This window comes from Strigops habroptila, chromosome 18 (assembly GCF_004027225.2).
Source record: "Strigops habroptila isolate Jane chromosome 18, bStrHab1.2.pri, whole genome shotgun sequence".
Lineage (NCBI taxonomy): Eukaryota > Metazoa > Chordata > Aves > Psittaciformes > Psittacidae > Strigops > Strigops habroptila.
Window position 1 is genome coordinate 3,806,702 of NC_044294.2, and position 20,719 is coordinate 3,827,420.

Consider the following 20,719-nt stretch of genomic DNA (forward strand, 5'->3'; position numbering starts at 1 on the left):
AGCCTGGCCCAGCCTGGAGGATGCCACACAAGCAGAGCTACAATTAGTAAAATACGGGTTTGAATTTATTGTCCCAGTTCGGCAGTTCAGTTCCTCATCCTCAGTCTGTGACCAAGGCAGACCCGAAGAGGTGTCAGTGGCAGAGCTGGGCTGAGGTGCTGTCCCAGCACAGGTCCCAGGAGCAGAGCACTTCTGAAGGCTCTGCACATGGATGGGCTGAAAGCAGCCCTGGGCAGTCTGTATACAACACTGTGTGCTGCCCCCATGGCCAAGAGCACCCCGAGGGCCCAGCAGACCCCACACTGGAGCTGTAGGCACAGCCAGCAGCACCTCCCCACCTCTGTGGCTCCTGCATGGAGCTGGGGAGGGAGCATGAACAATCCCCATGGGAGAGGCGAAACCAGGGAGATGGGTACAGACTGAGGTGACATGGGGAGCTATGCTAATGCCCACCCATAGCGAGCAGTGGGTACTGAAGGCACTGGTGGCTCTGGAGCCTCGCAGGGACACCCCATAGGCTCGTGTGGCAGCTCCTGTGCAGAGGGTTCAGGACAGGTACTGGCACCACGTGGTCCTGCTCCAGCCGCTCTCCCCGTGGGCACGGGCTGCTCACAGCAGCGGGCAGCCCCGGCGCTTCTTGTTCTTGCGGACCTGCAGGCCCGCTCGGGTGGCCATCTCGAAGACCTCCCGCACGCCCTCCTTCGTCTTGGCTGAGCACTCGAGGTAGCCAAAGGCATTGATCCTGTTGGCCATGTCCCTCCCCTCTTCTGGCTTCACCGGCTCCTAGGAAGCATTAAAGAGAGGGTTTGGAAACATCGCCAGAAAGCAGCAGCAAAAGCACAGTGCCCCCGGCTGTGGATCCAGCCATTAGTGCCAGGATCCGGCACCAGGAGCGGTGGATCACTGGCTGAGGCAGCAGAACCCAGAGCTGTCCTGACCTGCTTCATCTTTGCCAGCTCCCGCCGCGTGTGCTCGTCGTTCCGTAGGTCCTTCTTGTTCCCCACCAGGATGATGGGCACATTGGGGCAGAAGTGTTTCACCTCTGGAGTCCATTTCTCGGGGATGTTCTCTGCAACAAGCACATAGACACCCCCCCTGAGTCAAGGGGCTGCTCCCCCCTGGCCTCCTCACAGCCATGGCAACCAGCACCAGCCTTTTCCCATAGGAAGTGGGGAGAACTCGCCCCACAGCATCCTCCTCTCCCACCACATTCAGCAACCCAGGATGTTCCCAGCATCTTCCCAGAGCACACACAAAGCCAGGAGATGGAGGGGAGGGACAGGCAGCGTGGGGGCTTCCTGGAGCCCAGGGGATTTAGCAGCAGCACCCGATCCTGTGGGAGTCCCCAGTCTCCCCCTCACTCCCTGGTCCCTACCGAGGCTATCCGGGCTGTCAATGGAGAAGCACATGAGGATAACATCTGTGTCCGGGTATGAGAGGGGCCGCAGCCTGTCATAGTCCTCCTGTCCCGCCGTGTCCCACAGGGCCAGCTCCACCTGCGAGGGCAGAGGGATATGGTCAGCAGCTTGCAGGTGTCTCCACAGGCCAGGAGCCAGCAGGCTGATCTTCCTCAGCCATAGCTACGGTCTTCCTCAAACTGGGTTCAAGGCGGCCCAGAAATACAAGAACCATGGGGCTCCTCCAAGAGCTGCGAGGGTGTCTGAGCTGCATGGACCAAGCCACGTGGCAAAGATGGATGGTGGCAATGCCAACACAGGAGTGAGGGGATGGGAACAGCTCTGGCACCCACAACGGCCCTTACCTGCTTCCCGTCTACCTCTATGTCAGCAATGTAGTTCTCGAACACGGTGGGCACGTAGACCTCGGGGAACTGGTCCTTGCTGAACACAATCAGCAGACACGTCTTTCCACAGGCACCATCTCCCACGATCACCAGCTTCTTCCTGATGGCTGCCATCGCTGTGGGGACAAGAGCACAGCCGTGAGCAGTCCATGCTCCTGCCCCCTCTTTGTCCCTTGTGCCCCAAAGTCTTTTGCACAACTGCCCACGAAGGCCCTGGACACAAGCATCTGGGCACACCCCAGTGTGAGCAGCCCGTGACTGCCAGGACAGGGGCTCTCCTGACACCCACATGGCACATCGCCAGCTCCTGCGCACACCAGCTCACAGGCAGTGCAAGAACCAGCCTGACTGGAGCCGTCTACACCCATCATTGCAGCTACAGCCAGGAGAACCACCACACTGATGCCCAGTCAAGGTGAAGGCTGCTGGCTGCATGCAGGGACCTCCTGCAAGATGCTGGACTGCTCTGCCCTACCCAGCCAGGCTCTCGGCCATCATCCAACCCCTCCACACTGGCCTTCTTGCTGTGCCACCACCCCGGAGATTGGATTTCTGACAACCTCAGAGTCACGCACTAATCCACAATAAACCAGTTGTGCTGGTTGTATTTAGATGATGAATTCTCCAGGGCAGAAGCCGCACGCTGGGTCTCACCCAGGCGCTCTCACTCGCTCCCACATAGTCCCATCAGCAGCTGGAAGGTCACAAGCTGAGCTCTAGGGGGTCTGGGTGAGCACGACCTGCATGTCCAGCACCCAGCACCATGCTGGCCCTGTCCCAGCCAAGCCGACAAAGAGGCCTTTGCCACATCACTGCTGGCATCGGCAGCATGGAAGCTGCCAGCCATCAGTGAGTGAACAGAGATGAAACCCTGCAGCAAAGTGGGCTGCTCTCTGCCTCAAGTGAAAATGATGCAGTCCTGCAAGTATGACACACATACCCCACACCCCCCCAAGCTCTACAGGAGACCCCTCTGCAGTCCTGATCCAGCTCTGGGGCAACAACACAAGAGGGATGTGGAGCTGTTGGAGTGAATCCAGAGGAGGCCACGGAGCTGCTGCGAGGGCTGGAGCAGCTCTGCTCTGGAGCCAGGCTGAAAGAGCTGGGCTGGGGCAGCCTGGAGAAGAGAAGGCTCCTGAAGGGGAGGCCTTAGAGCAGCTCCAGTGCCTAAAGGGGCTACAAGAAACCTGGAGAGGGGCTTTGGCACAACACCGAACCTTAACTACAGCCTGGTGTCTGTCCTCTCCTGGGGCAATCACACTCACACCCTGAGCCTACAGAAAAGGAGGAAAAGAAAACAGTCCCATAAGGCTGCATCACAATTAGCTGGGAGTGAAGGATTAAGGAATGAGACTCGGTGGCTGACTTGCATTTCAAACACGGGCTGAAGAGAGCTCCTCTCATCTGCACACTCAGCAGATCACTGCTAAACTCCTGCCTGGAGGAAACCTCCCCACAGGGCTCCCCAGGGCGGCACGGAGCCTTGGGGAAGGCGCAGGGACCAGCTCTCACAAATCAAACTGCCCAACCATGGGCTTGGGGCAGAAGAGAGAAAGATTTCACCCAACTCCTGGCCAGACCCTGCCACAGCCCTGGATCTTGGCAGGTTACAAGTGCTTTGGCTCCGAAGCCAAAGCACGAATGGCTCATGGCTGCCGAGTGCTGTGTAGCCTTTAATAAAAATAGCGAAGTTGGCACTTGCAAGGTGAGAATAGCGAGGATGAAGGGCTGTATCCGGCAGGATCTGGCACTCCTCAACCAGGAGGAGCACACAGCCCAGTGGAACAGCATGAGACTACAAAGGGCGAGTGCATTCATGCATCACTGAAGTTGAAGAAAAAGCTTGAAGTGCCCAAAGGGTCCCACTGCTGGGGGCTGAGGGAGGACAGGAACCCCTCGGCAAGGCTCCCATCCCCTTTCCTTGTGTCCTCCCGCATGTCCCAGCTGGGCCAGGGATGCCACAGCCCCCAGCATGAGCAGCGGCCAGGAGCTCATCCTGAGGAGACGGGACATGTGTGTTATGGAGGCAGATAGAAGGGTTGGAGGAGTCTGCTGTCCCCTGCCCACTTGAGGGGGAGAAAGCTCTGGAGGACGGTGTATCCCTGGGGACACATGAAATGCATCACCCCTGCTGCAAACCATCCTAGTCTGACCAAAGGCTTGTCCTATCTCCAGCCATCACCTCCACAGCACAGGAAAAGGAGAGCTTATGGGCAATAAAGTCTATTTACTTAAACAGAAAAAGTCTGTTTACTTAGACAGAAAGCTCCTTTACCCACAGCAAAATGTGATTTGCTGCTTTGTGACTCTGTATCTCAAAGACAAACAGAGGAAGAATAGCGGTGTGGGACGCGCCGCTATCTAATCCACACAGTGCAGCAGGAGACACATCTGCAGTGCAAGGAACAGCGGATGCCTGGACAGACAAACACCCGCTGCCAGACAGACACTGAGATCTGCCTGTGCCCAGTCTGCCGGACATCAGACCTAAACCAAAACCAACCAGAGTGGGGCTGCCTGCTCCCCTGCCTGCAGCGGTCCCGGTGCTCCAAGATGAGCAGTCACCGCATCCAGAGCCCCTTCCCACGGCCTCCATTGTCCACCCTGACCCAGGATAGCCCCGGCCCCAACAGCTCCAGATCCCGGCGTGGTGCCGAGCGGTGACTCAGTGGGCAGAGGCACCGTCCCCACCCCAAACCTTGGCACAATTTGTTCTATTACTCACGAGAGCAACCCAGAAATAGCCGTTACTAATCCTGAGCTGGCATGCGAAGGCAAGGGAGGGGGACAAGGAGGCTGCGAGCACTGTGTGCTGTCCCCAACCCTGCCCTTGCTCAGCCAGCACAGCACCAACACAGATGCCAGGAGAAATCAGCTCCTCTGCCAGGGGATGCTCTGTTACTCAGCAGGATGAGGCCAGTCCTTTGCATGAGGAGCCTGATGCAAGGGGCTTTGCACAGTTCCCAGATCATGAACAATAAAAGAAAATGGAAAATATGAAGACAATGTAAGTAGCACAGCTTGACTACAACTGCCAGCAGGCCAAATGATTAAAAGGACATAGTTACCCACATCAGACATGGAAACTCAGATTTTAAACTCTGCCAAGTGTTAACCTCCCTGATTTACAGCAAAGGCTGCCCAATCATGCTGACAATCCAACCCAGCCCAGCAACCCATAAAGTCCATACAGGGGTGTGAGCAGAGACTCCTCCTGCTCATTCACAGAGATAACGAAAGGGAGCAGCAAGTTCACACCCAATGGAGCAGCACGGCCGAACCCTGCAGGGCTCCTGCTGCTGGGGCCACATCAGGACAACCACAGGTTTAGCCTGTGCCACTGCTACCAGCACCAGCCTAATCCTGAGCAGGCAGCTCCATCACCATGCCAAGATACTGCAAAAATGAAAGCAAGCCGCCCTATTCTCCTTTCCAAGCAGCTATTCTGAAGCCATCACCATAACACAAGCTGGGCTCCAGGACAGCCCTGGTGTTACTGGCCTCTCCCAGCTCTGTGCCTCAAAAAGTGAAGCTCCGGCTGAGCAGGAATCCCTCTGGCAGCAGGATGTGTCCATCACCCAGTATCTGGTACAGGATCTCAGGAAATGGTAGAGAGATGTTAATGATTTGAAGGGCTCCAGCTAGGGATAGAAATCTTCCAACAAGGCTCCTTGGCGAGCCCAAGCTCCCGGAGCCAACAGCGGGGTTTTGTTCTACAGCAGAAACTCCCAAGTGATGCTGCTGCCGCCGCACCCCGGCCCGACCTGTCACACCACGTATCAGACAACCAGCCCAGCTCTGCTCTGCCCACAGTCCCAGAGCCTGGGCAGGGCTGGGATGGAGCTGTGCTGGAAGCAGCCCTTCCAGGGACACCCCCAGTGCTCCCCACAGCCCCCAGGCCCGGCAGACACCCCACTCCCAGCAAAACCTCCTTATCCAGAAGGAGCACAGGAGAGCAGAGCAAGAAGGAGGGTCAAGCACTTGTGCATCACCCAGGGATCCTTCTTGGCCAGAGATGTGAGAACAGACATGGGGCTCAGGCTACTGCACTGCAGAGCTGCCACCAGCATCTCCTTACAGGCTGTTGGAGGATTAGGGAGAATTCCTGTGCTCTGGCAGCTCTCTGGTCTTTCCCCTCGGGCTGGAGTTGCAGGGAAAAAGCAGCCCCGGTACCCCAAAGCCCAGGTACCCACCAGACCCCCATCACTGTGACACAGGCACAGAACGAAAACCACCTCTTTGAACAGAGGTGCTGGGAGCTGGTATCACTGTGTCTTCAGCTCTGGTAAACTTCTCAACACAAAAAGCTCCCGAGTGCAGTTTGGACTGTTTTGATCTAGCGCTTGTTGGGGAAGGAGCTGGGATAATGCGACACAGACGGGCTCAGGGCTGGAGCAGCCACAAGGAATGTAACTGGATTTTAAAAGCCCCAAAACACACACCTATGGTTGAGGCTGTGCAACCGGTACCACAGACAAGAGCTGAGGCGGCTACAGCATCCAGGGAGCACAGAACACTTGCAGGGAGCACAGAAAATGTTTTCTGATCAGTGTAGCCAAGGACAAGCTGTCTCCACTTCTAAACATGGCTCTGTGTGCACAGGGCTGCTGCCACCACGGGGGCACCTCGGGACAGGACCCCAGAGAGGTGCCACCAGGCAAACAAGAGCCACTTTGGACAGCCCCAGGCCACCGCAGGCACTGCTGGACCTGCAGGGGCCAGAACATGGGGTGCCTCCATCCACAACCCGTGGGACCCACTCTCCTCACCCCACCAATGAGTCACAGCTCCCATTAGCACAAGTGGGAGCCCCACCAAAGTGTGTGTCAAGGTCATGACTGTCCCCAGGTTAAAGCAGTTGAAAGGGAATTAAGGTATTTGGGGACAGAACAACAGAGGTACATGGGTCAGTTGCCAGCAGAAAGCCCCTCCGTGCTGTTTCACAACAGGAATGGTTCTAGGTGGTAGGACTTGCTGGCACAGCCGGAAGTAAACTTCCACACTAACATCTGACAGGTATGCCCATCGAGGAGGATTTAATTTGCTGAGACATCTAAACCATGGCCAAGGTAGTGCAAGTCCTGGCAAGTGCCTCAGGTATCAGAGGAACACAGAAGCAGAAAAACATTCCAAAAAGGGCTCGAAGAGCAATGTAACGGCCAGGACAGAATCATAGCATAGAATCCCAGAGTGGTTTGTGTTGGAAAGGACCTTAAAGCTCATCCAGTTCCAACTCCCTGCCATGGGCAGGGACACCTTCCACTAGAGCAGGTTGCTCCAAGCCCCTGTGTCCAACCTGGCCTTGAACACTGCCAGGGATGGGGCAGCCACAGCTTCTCTGGGCACGCTGTGCCAGCACCTCACCACCCTCACAGGGAAGAAATTCCTATCTAATCTAACATCCCCCGGGGCTCCGAGCTCCACAGTGGATCACAGCTTCAAGACAATGAAGTGGTGCTGGCTTTGGCGCAGCAGCATCCCCAGTTTTATGCTCCCCCAGCCCCGGGGCAGGCCAAGCTGTGCATTTCTGAGCAGCACAGAAGAGAGCAGCCTCCAGCCCTTGCTCACACCAGCAACCACTACTGACACCCCAAGCACACACCGCACCCAGTGCTCGGAGCCTCCCATCCTGCCTGCCACTGCTGCCAAAGCTGCCCTGTGCTGTGGAACACGCCTGGCTTTACCCCCAGAAAGCTGCCCGAAACCTTCTTGTATCTAGACCTGTCATATCCAAATGATGAGTGACCATCCAAAAAGGAGCTCAACCTCAGTGCTTCCGGTTTAGATCTTCCCAATTCTTTCCCTATAATTGTGAGCTATGCTTTGGGCATGATCAGACAGCCTGGGCATACAGCAGACTCCAAAGCACAACCACCCAGACCCAGACCAGAGCGCATTTCATTGCTAAATCCCACAAAAACATCCACAAACAGAAGAGAAGAGGATTTGGAACAGAAAAAATTTCAAGCCTAAACAAAGCCTGAACCACAAGTGCTTGAGCCTTGTGGGGGAAATGCTGCCTGCCCTCACCTCCTTTTCTAAAGGACATCATGCCATGTTCTTATTTTACCTCCCGCGGAAGTAACAGCCTTCTCAGCCCCACAGCAGGACAAGTGTCCGAATACCATGCCACAATCCCAGCAGATGCCTGTACTTGTGCAAGGCCTGACTGCCACTGCCCCAGGGCCAAGCAATATTTGCTAATACATTCCTTACTTTTCATGTCAATACGCCTCTCCAGTGCACACAGCAAGTTAGGAGGTGAGCCTGGTTAAATGCTCCCGATAACCTGTTGGAAGACAGGGACTTGGCTTATTTTCCACTTAAAAAAACATTTCCCTGGAGAAGCTGTAGCTGTCAGGAACATGGATTCCATTGAGACAATAAAATCTCACGCAGTCTCTACCTGCACTATGTGTAGCTGAGGAGGATGAACTGGATATAAATGTTTGGACACCAAAAAGCACTTGGCAAAATAGAAATAACATACAAATTGTCTCAGTGAAACATAAGCAGCCGAAGCTGCTGCCTCACAGTCTCCATTCCACAACCTAAACACTTTGCTATGAATGGGGCAGTGCTGCTGCCCAGCTGGGGGGACCCATCCATGTCCCTGCTCCAGGATCTCCATGACACCAACACACCCGGGGATCCCATTGCCATCAGGAGGCTGAGGCTGGATTTGGGGGGGTTGGCAGCCACTGGGAAGACTTGGCTGCCAGATTCAGTGCTGGAAAGAGCCACGCAGTCATGCTTTTGGAATGCTCCCTTGCTCCTAAGACATTACACAATTATTTCTCCTCCCTGCAAGCCCCTCTAATACAAATGTTTAAAAGTGAGCTCAGCAGTAAGCAAAGAGAACTTTGTTTTCCTTTTTCTGAAGAGACACAAAGTGGCTGCTCCATGAACAGAGCCATATGCTGGGATGCAGTTAGAGCCCTGGGGCTGTGGGGAAGGATGATGGGATGAGGTAGAACCCCCGGGCTCTCCCCCCAGCCTGGCCGGGTCAGTCAGTGGCAGGGGGGCAGCGAGAGCCCTGTCCCTGTCCCTGTGGCACCCACAAGTCAGGCCCAAGGCTGCAGTTGAAGGACAACCCGCGGCGTCCCGATTGCCACTGACTCATCCCTGCCCATTCCAAGGACCCCCGCCCCATCCTGTCCTGCTGCACCCCACCCCGCCCGGCGGGGCATTCGCCCCCTAGCCCTGCTGGGGGCGCCCGCTTCCCAGCTCTGCTCCCCCAGCAGTGCCCCAACGCCACACCAGCACTGACCCTCCAGCTCTGAGCCCCCCACCCCAGCACTGAACCCCAACCCCAGCTCTGACCCCCCATCCCTAACACTGAACCCCGACCCCAGCTCTGACGCCCCATCCTCAGCACTGAATCTCAACCCCAGCTCTGACCCCCCATCCCCAGCACTGAACCCCGACCCCAGCTCTGACGCCCCATCCCCAGCACTGAACTCCAACCCCAGCTCTGACCCCCCATCCCTAGCACTGAACCCCGACCCCAGCTCTACCCCCCAGCACTGACCATCCCCCCCCAGTCCAGTTGCCCAGACCCCAACTCTGACCCCCTCCAGCGCTGACCCCCCCAGCAGTGCCCCCGCCGCTCGGCTCCCCCAGCCCAGCGCCGCACCTCTCTCCGTCGCTGCCGCTGTCCCGGCCCCAGCTCCGCTCCCGGCTCCGCGGCGCGGGCGGCACCGCCCTGTGCAGGGACCGCCCGAGAGAGGCGGTGCTGAACCGAGCCCCCGCCCAGCGGCGCCCCGGACCCGCCGCTGTTTCCCCGCCGGGCTGGTCCGTCCCCGCCAGGCAGCGCGGCCGGGAAGTGGGGGGGGGTGCTGTCAGTGCTTCCAGCCTCAGCCCGCCGGGGATCCCCGGAGGGCTCCCGGTTTAGGTAACGCCAGCAGGGAGAGGGGCTCCGAACCCCCTGCTTCACGTAGGGCCAACACGAAGCTCACCCCTGCTTTGCTCTCCAACCAGGAATCCCCCCATCCATCTGAGCATCTCTCAGAGAGATACTTTCCCCTCGTGAGCGTTATTGATGACAGCACCAAGAGCCCCGCTAGCGAGAGGCAAGCTCTTGCAGGGATGCAGACCCCGGGGAGGGGGGGGGCATCAGCCGAACTCCATCGCACCCCCTCTGCACTTCCACATGCTGCGTCCTCGAGGAAAGCCCCATTTCCCACCAAAACGGACACAGCAGGCATGCAAGGGACAGGCCCTGTCCCCAGGAGCTCAGGTCCACTGGCAGGAGGGGCTGTGACACAGCAGGCCCTGCACCGAGGTGACCCCAGTGCCACAGAGAGGGTTTCATCTCCCCTCATCCACCACAGGCTGTCAGCAGGGAAACCATCAGCTTTTCCTTCCCTCCAGTCCCTTGTCTATGCCCAGGCACTGCCTGCAGCAGGGAGGAAAACCAGGCAGTTTTTCAATGCTTATCCAAGCCCAACACAGCACTCACCAACCAGGTCCTGTTTGGGGTCACTGACCAATCCTGCAAGCCTTCCCCACCAGACTGGCCAGCCCCAGGTTGCTCTGACCCCACAGTGGGATCCGTGCAGTGCCAAGGGCAGAGGGATAGCAGCTCACATGGCTCTGCCTGGGTCTATTTGCTGCCAAGCCTGCCTACACCAATTAATCAGGCTAATTGGCTTTTAGGTAAGTCTTCGCTGCAGGAGCTCTGCAAGAGAGAGTTTGAAGTGGGGCTGCAAGTGGCAAAACCTATTTTTAAACACGGTGCTACACCAGGACAAGCTCCCAGCCTCAGTATCCCTCCCTGCTCCCTTCAGCACAGATGGCAATAGGTTAAAATCTCACTGGATAACTTTCACTTCCCATTAAGTGCATCCAGTTTATTTACACCCGATTACAGGAGACAAACAACATTTGCCAGAGGTGACACGTGACAAGAGCTGGCTGCACCCAGCAGCAGCAGGAACAAACTACTGGTGCCACAGAGCCTTGCCAAACCAAGGGACCATAGCCCTGCTCTCCCCATCACCACAGTGCCAGGATGAAGCATTCTTCCTGTGATGGGAGGATGCAAAGCTCTGAGAGGTCCAGGAAATGCATCCTCCAGGATAAAGGTTGTGTAACCCAAAATAAGACCCTGTGCAGGGATCAGCCACTGCTGCAGCTCTGCTCAGTGCCAGCTTGGACATTATTAAGGAAAAGGAGGGAGTTGCCTTTCCCCCCTTCCAGTCACAACCAAGCTGCCTTTATTGTGGGCTTCCAGCTCTCAGCTAAGCAGATCCACACAGCAGTTAAGCTTGCCTGAATAGGTCTGCTCTGTGGCCGATTGCAGCTCACCACACAAAAATATAGACATACATTCATACAATCTCCCCACACCAAGAAGATTTAGACATTTTCCAGCTCAGCTCTCCAGTTAACAATAACTAATTGGCTCCAGAAACACAGCAGTGACCCAAGGCATGAAGACGGGTGAGAGCAGAACTCGTGGCACAGCCAGCGCAAGTGCAATAGCTTATTCCTTCCCAGGGGCTCTTTGTGCACTGCAGTGATGAAGCACAGCCCCATCCTCCCAAACCAGTGACTAAGACAAGGTACGTGGCTGGGATGAAGATGTGAGGGGCTGGAGAGGGCAAGCACAAAGCTGAGATGTCAGTCGTGGGGCTTGTCCACTGCCACACCACCCACAACAGCACTGAGCATTGCCTTTAGCAGAACTTCACCCACCACAGCCCATACCAGCCCCAACAGCAGCTTCAGCGTCACTGCTGCCAGTGTCACAGGATTGCAGCAGGCACACGCTTCTCCAGGTACAAGTGCTCCACCAGCCCAAGGGCCACGGCATGCTGCTGGAACCAGCGCATCCAGGGTGAGGTGCAAAGGATGCCCTGAGAAGCCAGGGAGCCTTTTGGCTCTTCACAGCAATCGAGAAAGTGGCAGCACAAAAACCATCCCTCCACACCAGTCCCAGCCTCTGTCCAAGGCCCTTCCATCTCAGCTAGGGCTGGGCTCACACAGGTGGAGAGGGATGCTCTAAGCAGGGGCACAGAAAGAGGCTCCAGGTTTCTTACTCTTCTCACAGTTGGCTCAGGAAACAAGTGCTTGGGGGAGAGGTGGCCCCAAGGCAGCACCAGTGTCCTGCTCATCTCCATCCATGCTGCCCCGGGGTCATTGAGCATCACGTGTAGTTGCCTGGGCCACCCAGAGGGATCACAAAGACAGAGATGTCATCGCCAGAGCCCAGTTTGTCGTTAGCCAGCCGCCAGCCCCGCTCCTTCAGCACCCCCCTGGACCGCACCACCAGCTCCTGCGCCACCATGGTGTACCTGGGGGCAGAGCACAGTGCAGCTCAGCAGTGAGCCCAGCCCGGAGGGATGCAGGGCCACCACCCTGCCCCAAGGAGCAAGGCCAAGGGGAGGTGTTAGGGTGCAGGACACACTCATTCCCCTGCCCACTCACAACTTACCTGCATGGGTCATTGGGCTCATAGCTTGTCAACACCTCCATCACCACACCAGCCACCTCCTTGTCGTTGGTGACGTCCCAGAGCCCATCGGTGCCCAGGACCAGAACATCATCAGGACAGTGCTCGTACTGTGTGAGGTCGTAAACCCTGACCTGGCAAGCAGCAGGCAAGACACAAGGGTGAGGGGCAAAGAAGATTCTCATTGCTCCAGCCACGGCAGGAACCCCTGGGCACAGAGCAGCCAGGCTCACCTCCGGGAAGCAGGACAGGAAAGGCTTGATGTGGATGTTGGAGCTGAACACCTTGAGGTCATGGTCTCCCAGGCCCCGCGTCACCCCAATCATGGCCATCACCCGAGCCTGGAGAACAGTGAAATAGAAGGAAAACTTTAAGCTGCTTCGTCTCCGCCTCCATTCCCAGCTGAGAATTGGTGGCTTTGGAGTGGTGACAGCACTAGCAGAAACAGGCTGGAAACCCCCAGATTCAGAAAGGACAGGCGGGAAGTGACCTCACGCAGGTCCTGCCACAGCACTTCACCTTTTTTCCTTCCCCATAGATAAGTGGAAACTTCAGGTCATCCTCTTCTATCTTTTTGTAAGCCCTGTGAATAAAATAAGCCAGAGACAACGTGTCAGCTTCCAGCACCTCCCCTGCCTGCTCAGGACACAGCATCCTCAGAGACAAAGACCACTCAAGACCCAGGTACCCAGCGTGCCAGAGCCCTCCTTCCCATGGGAGTGATTCTGATCCAGCCAGAGCAGGACCCCAGCACTGCCCCTCAGCACAGAGCCTGCGAGGTGGGTTAGGGGTTACCAGCCGTTCATGTCCTGGTCTCTGTACAGCATCTTCCTCCCCAGCTCCTTGGGCTGGATCCTGCGGGGGAACTCGAGGTGGGTGAACTCCTTCCCCAGCAGCTCGGGCCTCAGGAATGCCTGTAGGAAAAAGCAATGGCTCAGCCGAAGGGCTGGGAGAGCAGGATCTGTGGAGCAGCACCTGCCCCACCAGCCAGTACTGCCCACAGCACCAGGCATGGGACCTGCCAACCTGCTGGAATCTCAGCTATGGCATTTCACGGTGGGGACAACATCAACTGCTCTGCTGCAATTCGAACAAAGCAAAGTAAACCGTAAAGCAGCTCCAAACCACCCATCTGTGCTACACCCAGAGCGGAGACAGGAGCTGGGCGCTGCCATGCCAACACCCAGCAAGAAGGTGAAGCTTTTGCATGGGGAGTTTTGGGAAATAAGGATCTCCAAAAGGGATCAAACCCCAGCAAATTCCAGGAGAAGCTGGAATTTGCCTGGAGGAGTCAGAGCTGCAATCCTCCCAGGATCCCAGGCTCAGCACAGGGCATGGCACCCGCCTGAGGGAAAGAGCTGATGGGTCTTTTCAGAAACCATGTCCTGGCTGTGATACAGGACAAGCAGCAGCATAGAGCCCCTTCCCAGAGCAATCCAGCGCCTCCTGGAGCACAGACTGGGAATAGGGACAGCGCTGGAAGATGCAGATGGAGGAAGAAAGAGCAAAAGAAAGGAGGAGAGCCCTCAGGAATACAGGAAGGTTCAGTGCAGAGGCATGGAGAGCCCCATCCTCCTCCGTGGAGCTCTGACCATGGGCACTCTGCAGTAGAGCAAGCGTGTGCCTGGCTCCTGCCTGCACCCTGCCCACTGCAGCCAGCTGGAGAAGATCCTGCTCACAGCAGTTTCCTCCTGTGGGTCATTCAAAAATAGAGTCAAGAAAAAACACCCCAGTGTTTTTCCAAGCCAGGAAACGTCATCCAGCAAGGCCTCCCCCAACAACCGCCGCCTCCTCTGTGCTGCCATCAGAGAGGTCTTTATAATCTTAAGAAGTCTCTCTGTGTGGCACATCAGGGTTGTCCAGGCCAGGCAGGAGAAGGAGCTTTCAGCATGAAAGCTCAAAACCCACTGGCACACATCAACTCCCTGCCTCCCCGGGGAGCAGCCAGGCAAGAAACTAGGACTCACTTTTTGGACCATAGGAGGGAGCAGGATGGATGGAGGGAGCAGAGCTGCACTCCTCCTCCTGGTCACCGCACAAGCAGCCCAGTGCTCCTGCAGCAGCACAGCCTGCTCCCCATTCCTGGGCAGGAGAAGGACAAGATGGACCAGACCGGCTCCATGCAAGAGTACCAAACCAGCCCCATGCTGAGAGCCCAGGATCCCCAAGCCATGGCAAAGCCAGACTCAGGCACAGCCCCTCACGCTGACCCTGCAGCAAAGCAGGGCTCCACCAGCCATAAGATGCCCCCACACCAGCGAGTCAGGGCAGCTCTATGTCCCAGCACGTCTGTACAGCCCAGAGAGCACTTGATGGACAAGTGCCATCATCAGGTCCCAGCTTCAGGGCTGCCCTCAGCCCCTGGAACCCCACCAAGAAGGCAGCACAGGGAGCTGGCTGGGAGGTGGTTCAGCAGGAACGAGGTTAGAAGAAAGGTCTTTCTTACTAAAAACTGCAGCCTCTGCCTCTCTGTCTCTGGAGTAAACTCCCTGGACATTGGAATGATTTCCCCGTTACGGATGATAATGGCCCTGCAATGAAACATGGAAGGATGAGATTAGAGGGGAGGAGAGGAGATGTGGCAGGGGGGCTAAGCCTGGCTCTCTGGGGACGATTCCCTCATGGCTGCTCAGCTGGTGCAGCCTCTTCCCATGTGCTGCCTGCCCTCTTCCCTGCTAGCCCCTGCCTCCCTCCTGCAGGGATAGGAGCAGGGAGGAAGAGAAATGGAAGAGAACCATGGGGCAGAGGAGAATAAAGCAGAGCAAACAAAAGGACAGGGTATGGTTAGAAAAGGAGCAGTGCAAAGGTGGCAAACCCTCCTTTAGAGAGGAGCTGCACACAGGACAGGCAGAAATCACCAGCAGCAGGACATGGGTGCAAGTGCCCACTCCACACCAGCACTGCAGGTCGCTGCTGGGGCCGGTCTGATTGTTTGATGTGTTAAAGAAACATAAAAGTCTGATTATGAGATGCTTCTGGATGTCATGGGGGGAACGGAGGATCTCCAACACTGGTGACCCTGCTGTCCTGCCTCGGGCTGGGGTCCCCTCCAGGGATGCAGGGCCTGGCTGAGCCCAGCTCCAGCAGCATCTGATGCCCAAGGAGGGAACACAGAGGCACAATTACAGCCTCAGGATCCTGCTCACACTGCTGTCCTGCATGGCCGGTGCCTGGCCACTGCTGCCATGGATGGGGCCTGCACCCAAAAGCAGAGACACAAAGAATCTTCTCTATCCCAGGGCTGGAAGCATGTCCTCCAGCCTCAGGCAATTTACCAGAGCCTGTATTTAATGGCCTGACACTGCTGAGGACAAGCTAACCCAGGGCAATTCAAACCAGCTTCACCCTCAGCGTAAGGTGGACTTTCCTTCCCGACATCGCTCGGGGGATACAAACACACCCAGGCATAACTACAGGAAAGCACCCAAAGAAATGCACATCAAAATCCTTGGGCTCCAAGCTCCCACGAGATTTATCTGCACATGGATTTGTGTGTCCTTCTCCTGGAAGAGTTCATTGGTATGAAGTGTGCCCTAAAATGACTTCTTGCACATTTTGGAAACCTTTGCTGAGGGCAATTTTCACACCCCAGCTTGCAGCCCAGGCCAGCACTGGCAGCAGGGGGCAGGGTGTGATCCAGAGCCATCCAGGAAGCAGACAGGATGCTGTTGGGAAGGAAGGGAGCAAATCCCAGATTTAAAGAGATGATTCTGCAGGCCCATGGGTGCCCTGGTCAAACACAAAGATCACAGCAGGGCATGTTGTCCAGGGGCAGACAGGGGGTGGCTCTGCCATCTCCCCAGCACAGCCCAGCTTCAGGGATGGAGCTAGGTGCTCCTCACCATGCCTCCAGCACTGCTCTGCTCTACCAGAGTGCTTCCCAGTTACCAAGTGGGATGGGGCTGTACCTGCTGTCACCAGCATTGGCCACGTAGAACTTGCCCATGAGGTAGACGGCAGCCAGGGCACAGCAGCCCCCAGCCAGGCGCTGGGACACTTGCTCCTGCTCGATCTGGTCGTCCTGGGGAGACAGAGAGTGGCTCCAGGCAGGGCACCTTCCTGTGCAGCCTGGGGGACAGGGACCTGCAGGGCAGCTGGGCACAGGCCTCCACCACAACAGTGGAGTGGACAGGAAAGAGCGAGACAGGAGGGGAGCAGCTGGGACTGCTAGAATGAAGTGCAGCGAAGCACCCACACAGAGCCCAAAGCCTCTGCATCCCAAAATACGGGAGAGCATCACAGTGCCCTCTCCGAGACAATCCTGCTAAGAGCCCTCCCTCACTGTAGCCCCTTCCTTGCTGCAAGAGCTGCCTTTTGCCGGAGGGGACAAGCCAATGCAGACACAGAGCAAAGGGATGCTCCCAGGGGATGTCCTGGACATCCCTGCAGGCAGGGGGGCTCACTCACCATGTGCTTAAAGGCATTCTCGATGGCACCGATCACCAGGCTCTCATGGGAGACAGCTTTCTCCAGGTGAAACCGTGGCACAGCATCATTGGGGACCTCCCCATCATCCTCTGTGAGGGGCACCCGACTTAACTCCACAGGCCCATGTGGGAGGCAGATGGGAGGTGGGGATGGATCCTGCAGGATGTCCACGAGGTCCCGGAGCTGCTCACAGATATGCAGATGGAGCCTCTCGGATGCCATGACAGCAGCACCACTGCCCGCATGGCCATCAAACAAGGCCCAATAGTGGAAATAAAACCCCTTCCTGCCCTGTGGGGAGGGAAAGGAAGGGGAAGAGAGCCTATGAGGAAGCAGACTGGATGGGGAATTCAGAGCAGCTGGGTCACCAGCTGAGGACAGCAACACAGGGCTGTCTCCAGCTTGCAGGTCCCATCCCAACACAGGCAGAAGTGCTATGGGCAGCTGATCCAGGGTTCTGGACATGGCTGGTCCCTGGCTGGAGCCCAGCCCTGTGTCAGCACCTTGTGTCTCCAGCAGCCAGCTCCTCCAAAGGAGAGGGAAGACGGGGCCAGCAAGCAGCCACCTCCTCAGCCCAATGTGGCATGTTGGCCAGGCCACCCAGCTCTGGTGTAGTCCAACAGGGACGATGGCAGGAGCTGGCAGGGAGCAGGGCAGCTGGCCCGGGAACCAGGGGAATCCCCAGGGAAGCAGTGCTGCACACACACTGCCATCTGCCCAATCTCACATCCTGCTACTGGACATCCTCCTGTGCATGCTGCCCCAGCTCTCACCCCAGCCAGCTCCCCACAGCCTTCCTTGGACAGCAGCCGACCCCTGGGGATGGGCCTTCTTTCCACAAACACCACCTCGCAGCACGCCTGGTCCTCGTTGTGCTGGCTCTTCCCTGCGTTAATCACCCTGCCGTGGGGAAACAAGGTGTAAAAGCTCTGCCTTGCACCCCATGCTCCAGCAGAGACCACCCCACAGCCCCCCACTCGTGCCCCCATGTCCCCAGGGATGCTCTCCTCTCTGCAAGCAGAGGTCCCAGACCAGTTGCATGGGTTGATCCGGGGCCAGCAGCTCCCACCAGCACAGCCAGGCCCAAGCACCCACCAACAGAGGTGACCACAGAAAACTGGTTGTGCTGAAGGTCTCCACCACTGTCCCAAGCAGAGCGACTGCCTAGAAACCTGCACGAGTCAACACACATGCATCCAGCTGGGACTCACAGGCAGGATTACAGCCTCCTCCATGTCCTATCACACCCAGCACCTCTCAGAGGAAGGGAGAAGGTGAAGATGATGAAACCAGCAGAACTTTTGATAAAAGATTCACACTAACTTTTCACTGCCTATGCTGGCACAGCAGAGCTCAGGTCTAGACTGCAAAACCTGCCCACGGGAGGAAGCTGTGAACATGTACAACAGGACGAGCTCTTTAGGCATGGACTTTTCAAGTGGTCTGCAGAAAGAAGTGTCAGGAGATGGCAGAGAAGTCTTACTGCTGAGCAGACAATGGATTTGGCCCAGGTGCTCTCATCCCAGTATTTCCTGGGGCAAATTAACATCTCAAAGAGCTCCCCAGGATATGAGGAAGATCAGGATGCAGGAATGGACTAATCATGGAGCAGCAAAAATGGCCTTCAAAGCCTAACCTTCCCCACCATCCTTCAGCTAAGGGTGAAACTCGCAGCGAGTAAAAGGAGAAGACAATCAGGCCCTTGAAGGGGAAACCAAAATCAGATCCCACTGCCAAAACAGCTTAAACTCCCCGAGTCCCGAGAGAGCCGCAGCAGTTCCCTCAGCCGCCGGCATCAGTTCCCCATCAGTGCCACCGAGCATTGCGCAGATAAGCGCAGAAACAAGCAAGACAGAAGAGCCTGAAACCCTCGGGGATGGGTACGAGCACAAACGCACGCTGACGGCTTCCCCAGCAGCCAGCATTTACGGAGCAAGCTTCCATCTGCTGCTCCTGTAGCAGCACACGCAGCTCACCGCCGGCTGCTGCGACCCACTTTAGTTCCCACGGGTGCCGAGCGCTGCCAGTCCCCCTTCCCCAGGCCGCAACCCCCCCATCACCCGCCCCGCGGGTACCCCCACTCCGGCCCCGCTCACTCGGCATAGCCCGTGCTCCAGGGCAGGCGGCGGCGGCCGTCGCGGGGGCTTTGCACCGCCCGGCCAGCGTGGTCCTGAGCACGGCGCAGCTCCGCGGGGCTCAGCTGGAGGAAAGCGGGCCGGCAACACGGCTCCGACCGGCTGCACGGCTCCGACCGGCCGCAGGGCTCCGACCCGCCGCAGGGCTCAGGCCGCGGCCCCCCGGCCCCGCCGCTCCGGGGCTCCGCGCCCAGGCCCGCCACCAGCTGCGCCACGGCGGCGCGCACCCGCGGCAGCATGCCGGGATGAGATGGGCCGAACCGAGCCGTGATGAGCCCTGTCGGGCCGGGCCGTGCCCGCCGCCCCGCCCCAGGCGCTCAGCGCCGCAGCGCGTACGCGCAGCGCTCGCGGTTATTGCGCATCCGGGACGGCCCCCGGCGCATCCCGGCCCCCCCCGGAGTGTGAGCCATCGCTGCGCGGTGAAGCAGCTCTGGCCAGGTCGTTTACCCGCTGCAGGGAGATGGGTCTGCGGTGGAGACGGGCTCGCCCTGCCCATGCGGGGCTGTTCGCCTTCCCGGCAGATGGGTTTCCTGACTAGATCTTCCCAGGGCTCCGGCAGAACTACCTACCCTCATGCGCCACCCTCTTCCAGAGGCAAGTGCTTTATCACTCTCTCGGCGCCCATCAGCGGAACCCAACCTTCCGGCAGCTGTGCCGAGGAGCAGGGAAGCAAACATGAGGGGAACAAGGGATTACTCCCTCACTTCCACCCAGGCTGCGGCACTCCAGCACCGGTCGAGGTGCAGCTTTAGCTGACCCAGAACACCGCATTCCCGCTGGCTGGCTGAAAAGCTGCACTCACACAGCCTAGCCTCAGCCCCTCCCTGCCTCTGGGGTCCTATCACAACAAAGGACTTGCTAACCTTACAGTATTTTCCTACTATAAAGTAAAATTGAGGCTATTTGCTAACATTTGTGTACTCCAGTGTGCTCAGCTCTACAGAGGAACCATTTATTCCTCTTTATGCAGGGCTTTGGTAGAGCAAGGCCTAGGCAAAAGCAGGGCTTTCACTGCCAACTCTGTAAAGCCCTCCATGCTTTAGCCACCTTCTTCCTCCAGAGGTCCTCTAATTTTACCAGATTATGAAAGTGACCATATGGAAGGACTCATTACTCCCTATACTCACATCTTCTAAACCTCAACATTAAGCTATGCAGTAACCTGCCTTTTTAAGGTACTCACACAAGCAAGCTTACATCTCCTTTCCCACTCTGCTCTCTGGTACCTCCTCACATACCCCTAGTTGAAGCTGCTGCCTCATTTCCTGTCTTGCTTTGTGCCCTCTGCTCACCTGAGTGTCCCAGCTGTTGCTTGTCACCAGTTAAAGTGTTCCCTGACAAATACATCCTTGCTCTCCTATTATGGGCCTTAAAAGGCTGAGGGAGAAAGCTAGAAGTGCTGATCTGCAGCTCTCTGAGATAGAAGCATAGATAAGTCTATCATAGAATCCCAGACTGGTTTGTGTTGGAAGGGACCTCAAAGCTCACCCAGTTCCAACCCCCTGCCATGGGCAGGGACACCTTCCAGTAGAGCAGGTTGCTCCAAGCCCCTGTGTCCAACCTGGCCTTGAACACTGCCAGGGATGGGGCAGCCACAGCTTCTCTGGGCACCCTGTGCCAGCACCTCAGCACCCTCACATGGAAGAACTTCTGCCTAAGAGCTCATCTCAATCTCCCTTCTGGCAGGTTAAAGCCATTCCCCTTGTTCTGTCCCTGCAGGCCCTTGTCCAAAGCCCCTCTCCAGATTTGTTGTCGGCTTCTGCATATGTTTTTCCACTGCATCTCATGTTAGTGGGTCAGAGCTTCCTCTCAGATCTCTCTGCTCCTGCGTGAGCTGCTCTGCTGCCAACACCGCGCTGCCTGGGTAAGTGCATCTGCTGCGGGAGCTGTAGGGAG

General features: G+C 57.2%; 2 protein-coding genes across 3 annotated transcripts; both read right to left on the minus strand.

Moving 5' to 3' along the window:
* Window positions 1-43: 43 nt before the first annotated feature.
* On the minus strand, window positions 44-9,537 carry RHOC (ras homolog family member C). Of its 2 annotated transcripts, XM_030473150.1 has the most exons (6): window positions 9,441-9,537; window positions 8,021-8,093; window positions 1,763-1,920; window positions 1,376-1,496; window positions 939-1,069; window positions 44-783 (listed from the first exon to the last, which is right to left on the minus strand). In XM_030473150.1, the coding sequence occupies exons 2-6, from the start codon at window positions 8,025-8,027 to the stop codon at window positions 610-612; spliced, it is 591 nt and encodes a 196-aa protein (XP_030329010.1). In that variant the 5' UTR covers window positions 8,028-8,093; window positions 9,441-9,537; the 3' UTR covers window positions 44-609. The 2 variants fall into 2 exon arrangements, with proteins under 2 accessions (XP_030329010.1, XP_030329011.1); XM_030473151.1 differs by lacking the exon at window positions 8,021-8,093 and having other exon boundaries at window positions 9,441-9,529.
* A 1,098-nt stretch (window positions 9,538-10,635) lies between these two features.
* Window positions 10,636-19,062, minus strand: PPM1J (protein phosphatase, Mg2+/Mn2+ dependent 1J). The gene is made up of 10 exons (XM_030473147.1): window positions 18,785-19,062; window positions 17,462-17,588; window positions 16,668-16,979; window positions 16,169-16,281; window positions 14,707-14,791; window positions 13,056-13,174; window positions 12,780-12,843; window positions 12,494-12,601; window positions 12,243-12,394; window positions 10,636-12,102 (listed from the first exon to the last, which is right to left on the minus strand). Exons 1-10 carry the CDS (start codon window positions 19,060-19,062, stop codon window positions 11,955-11,957), a joined length of 1,506 nt encoding a protein of 501 aa, XP_030329007.1. The 3' UTR covers window positions 10,636-11,954.
* Window positions 19,063-20,719: the final 1,657 nt, after the last annotated feature.

Coding starts and splice junctions, on each gene's coding strand:
- RHOC (XM_030473150.1), bottom strand. Junction 1,070..1,375: donor TGACAGCCCGGATAGCCTCG/GTAGGGACCAGG, acceptor TGCTTGTTGCAG/AGAACATCCCCGAGAAATGG. Junction 784..938: donor AGCTGGCAAAGATGAAGCAG/GTCAGGACAGCT, acceptor AATGCTTCCTAG/GAGCCGGTGAAGCCAGAAGA.
- PPM1J (XM_030473147.1), bottom strand. CDS start 19,062: ATGCTGCCGCGGGTGCGCGCCGCCGTGGCGCAGCTGGTGGCGGGCCTG. Junction 14,792..16,168: donor GCCAATGCTGGTGACAGCAG/GTACAGCCCCAT, acceptor GTTTCATTGCAG/GGCCATTATCATCCGTAACG. Junction 12,395..12,493: donor TCCTGTCCTGCTTCCCGGAG/GTGAGCCTGGCT, acceptor GCTGCTTGCCAG/GTCAGGGTTTACGACCTCAC.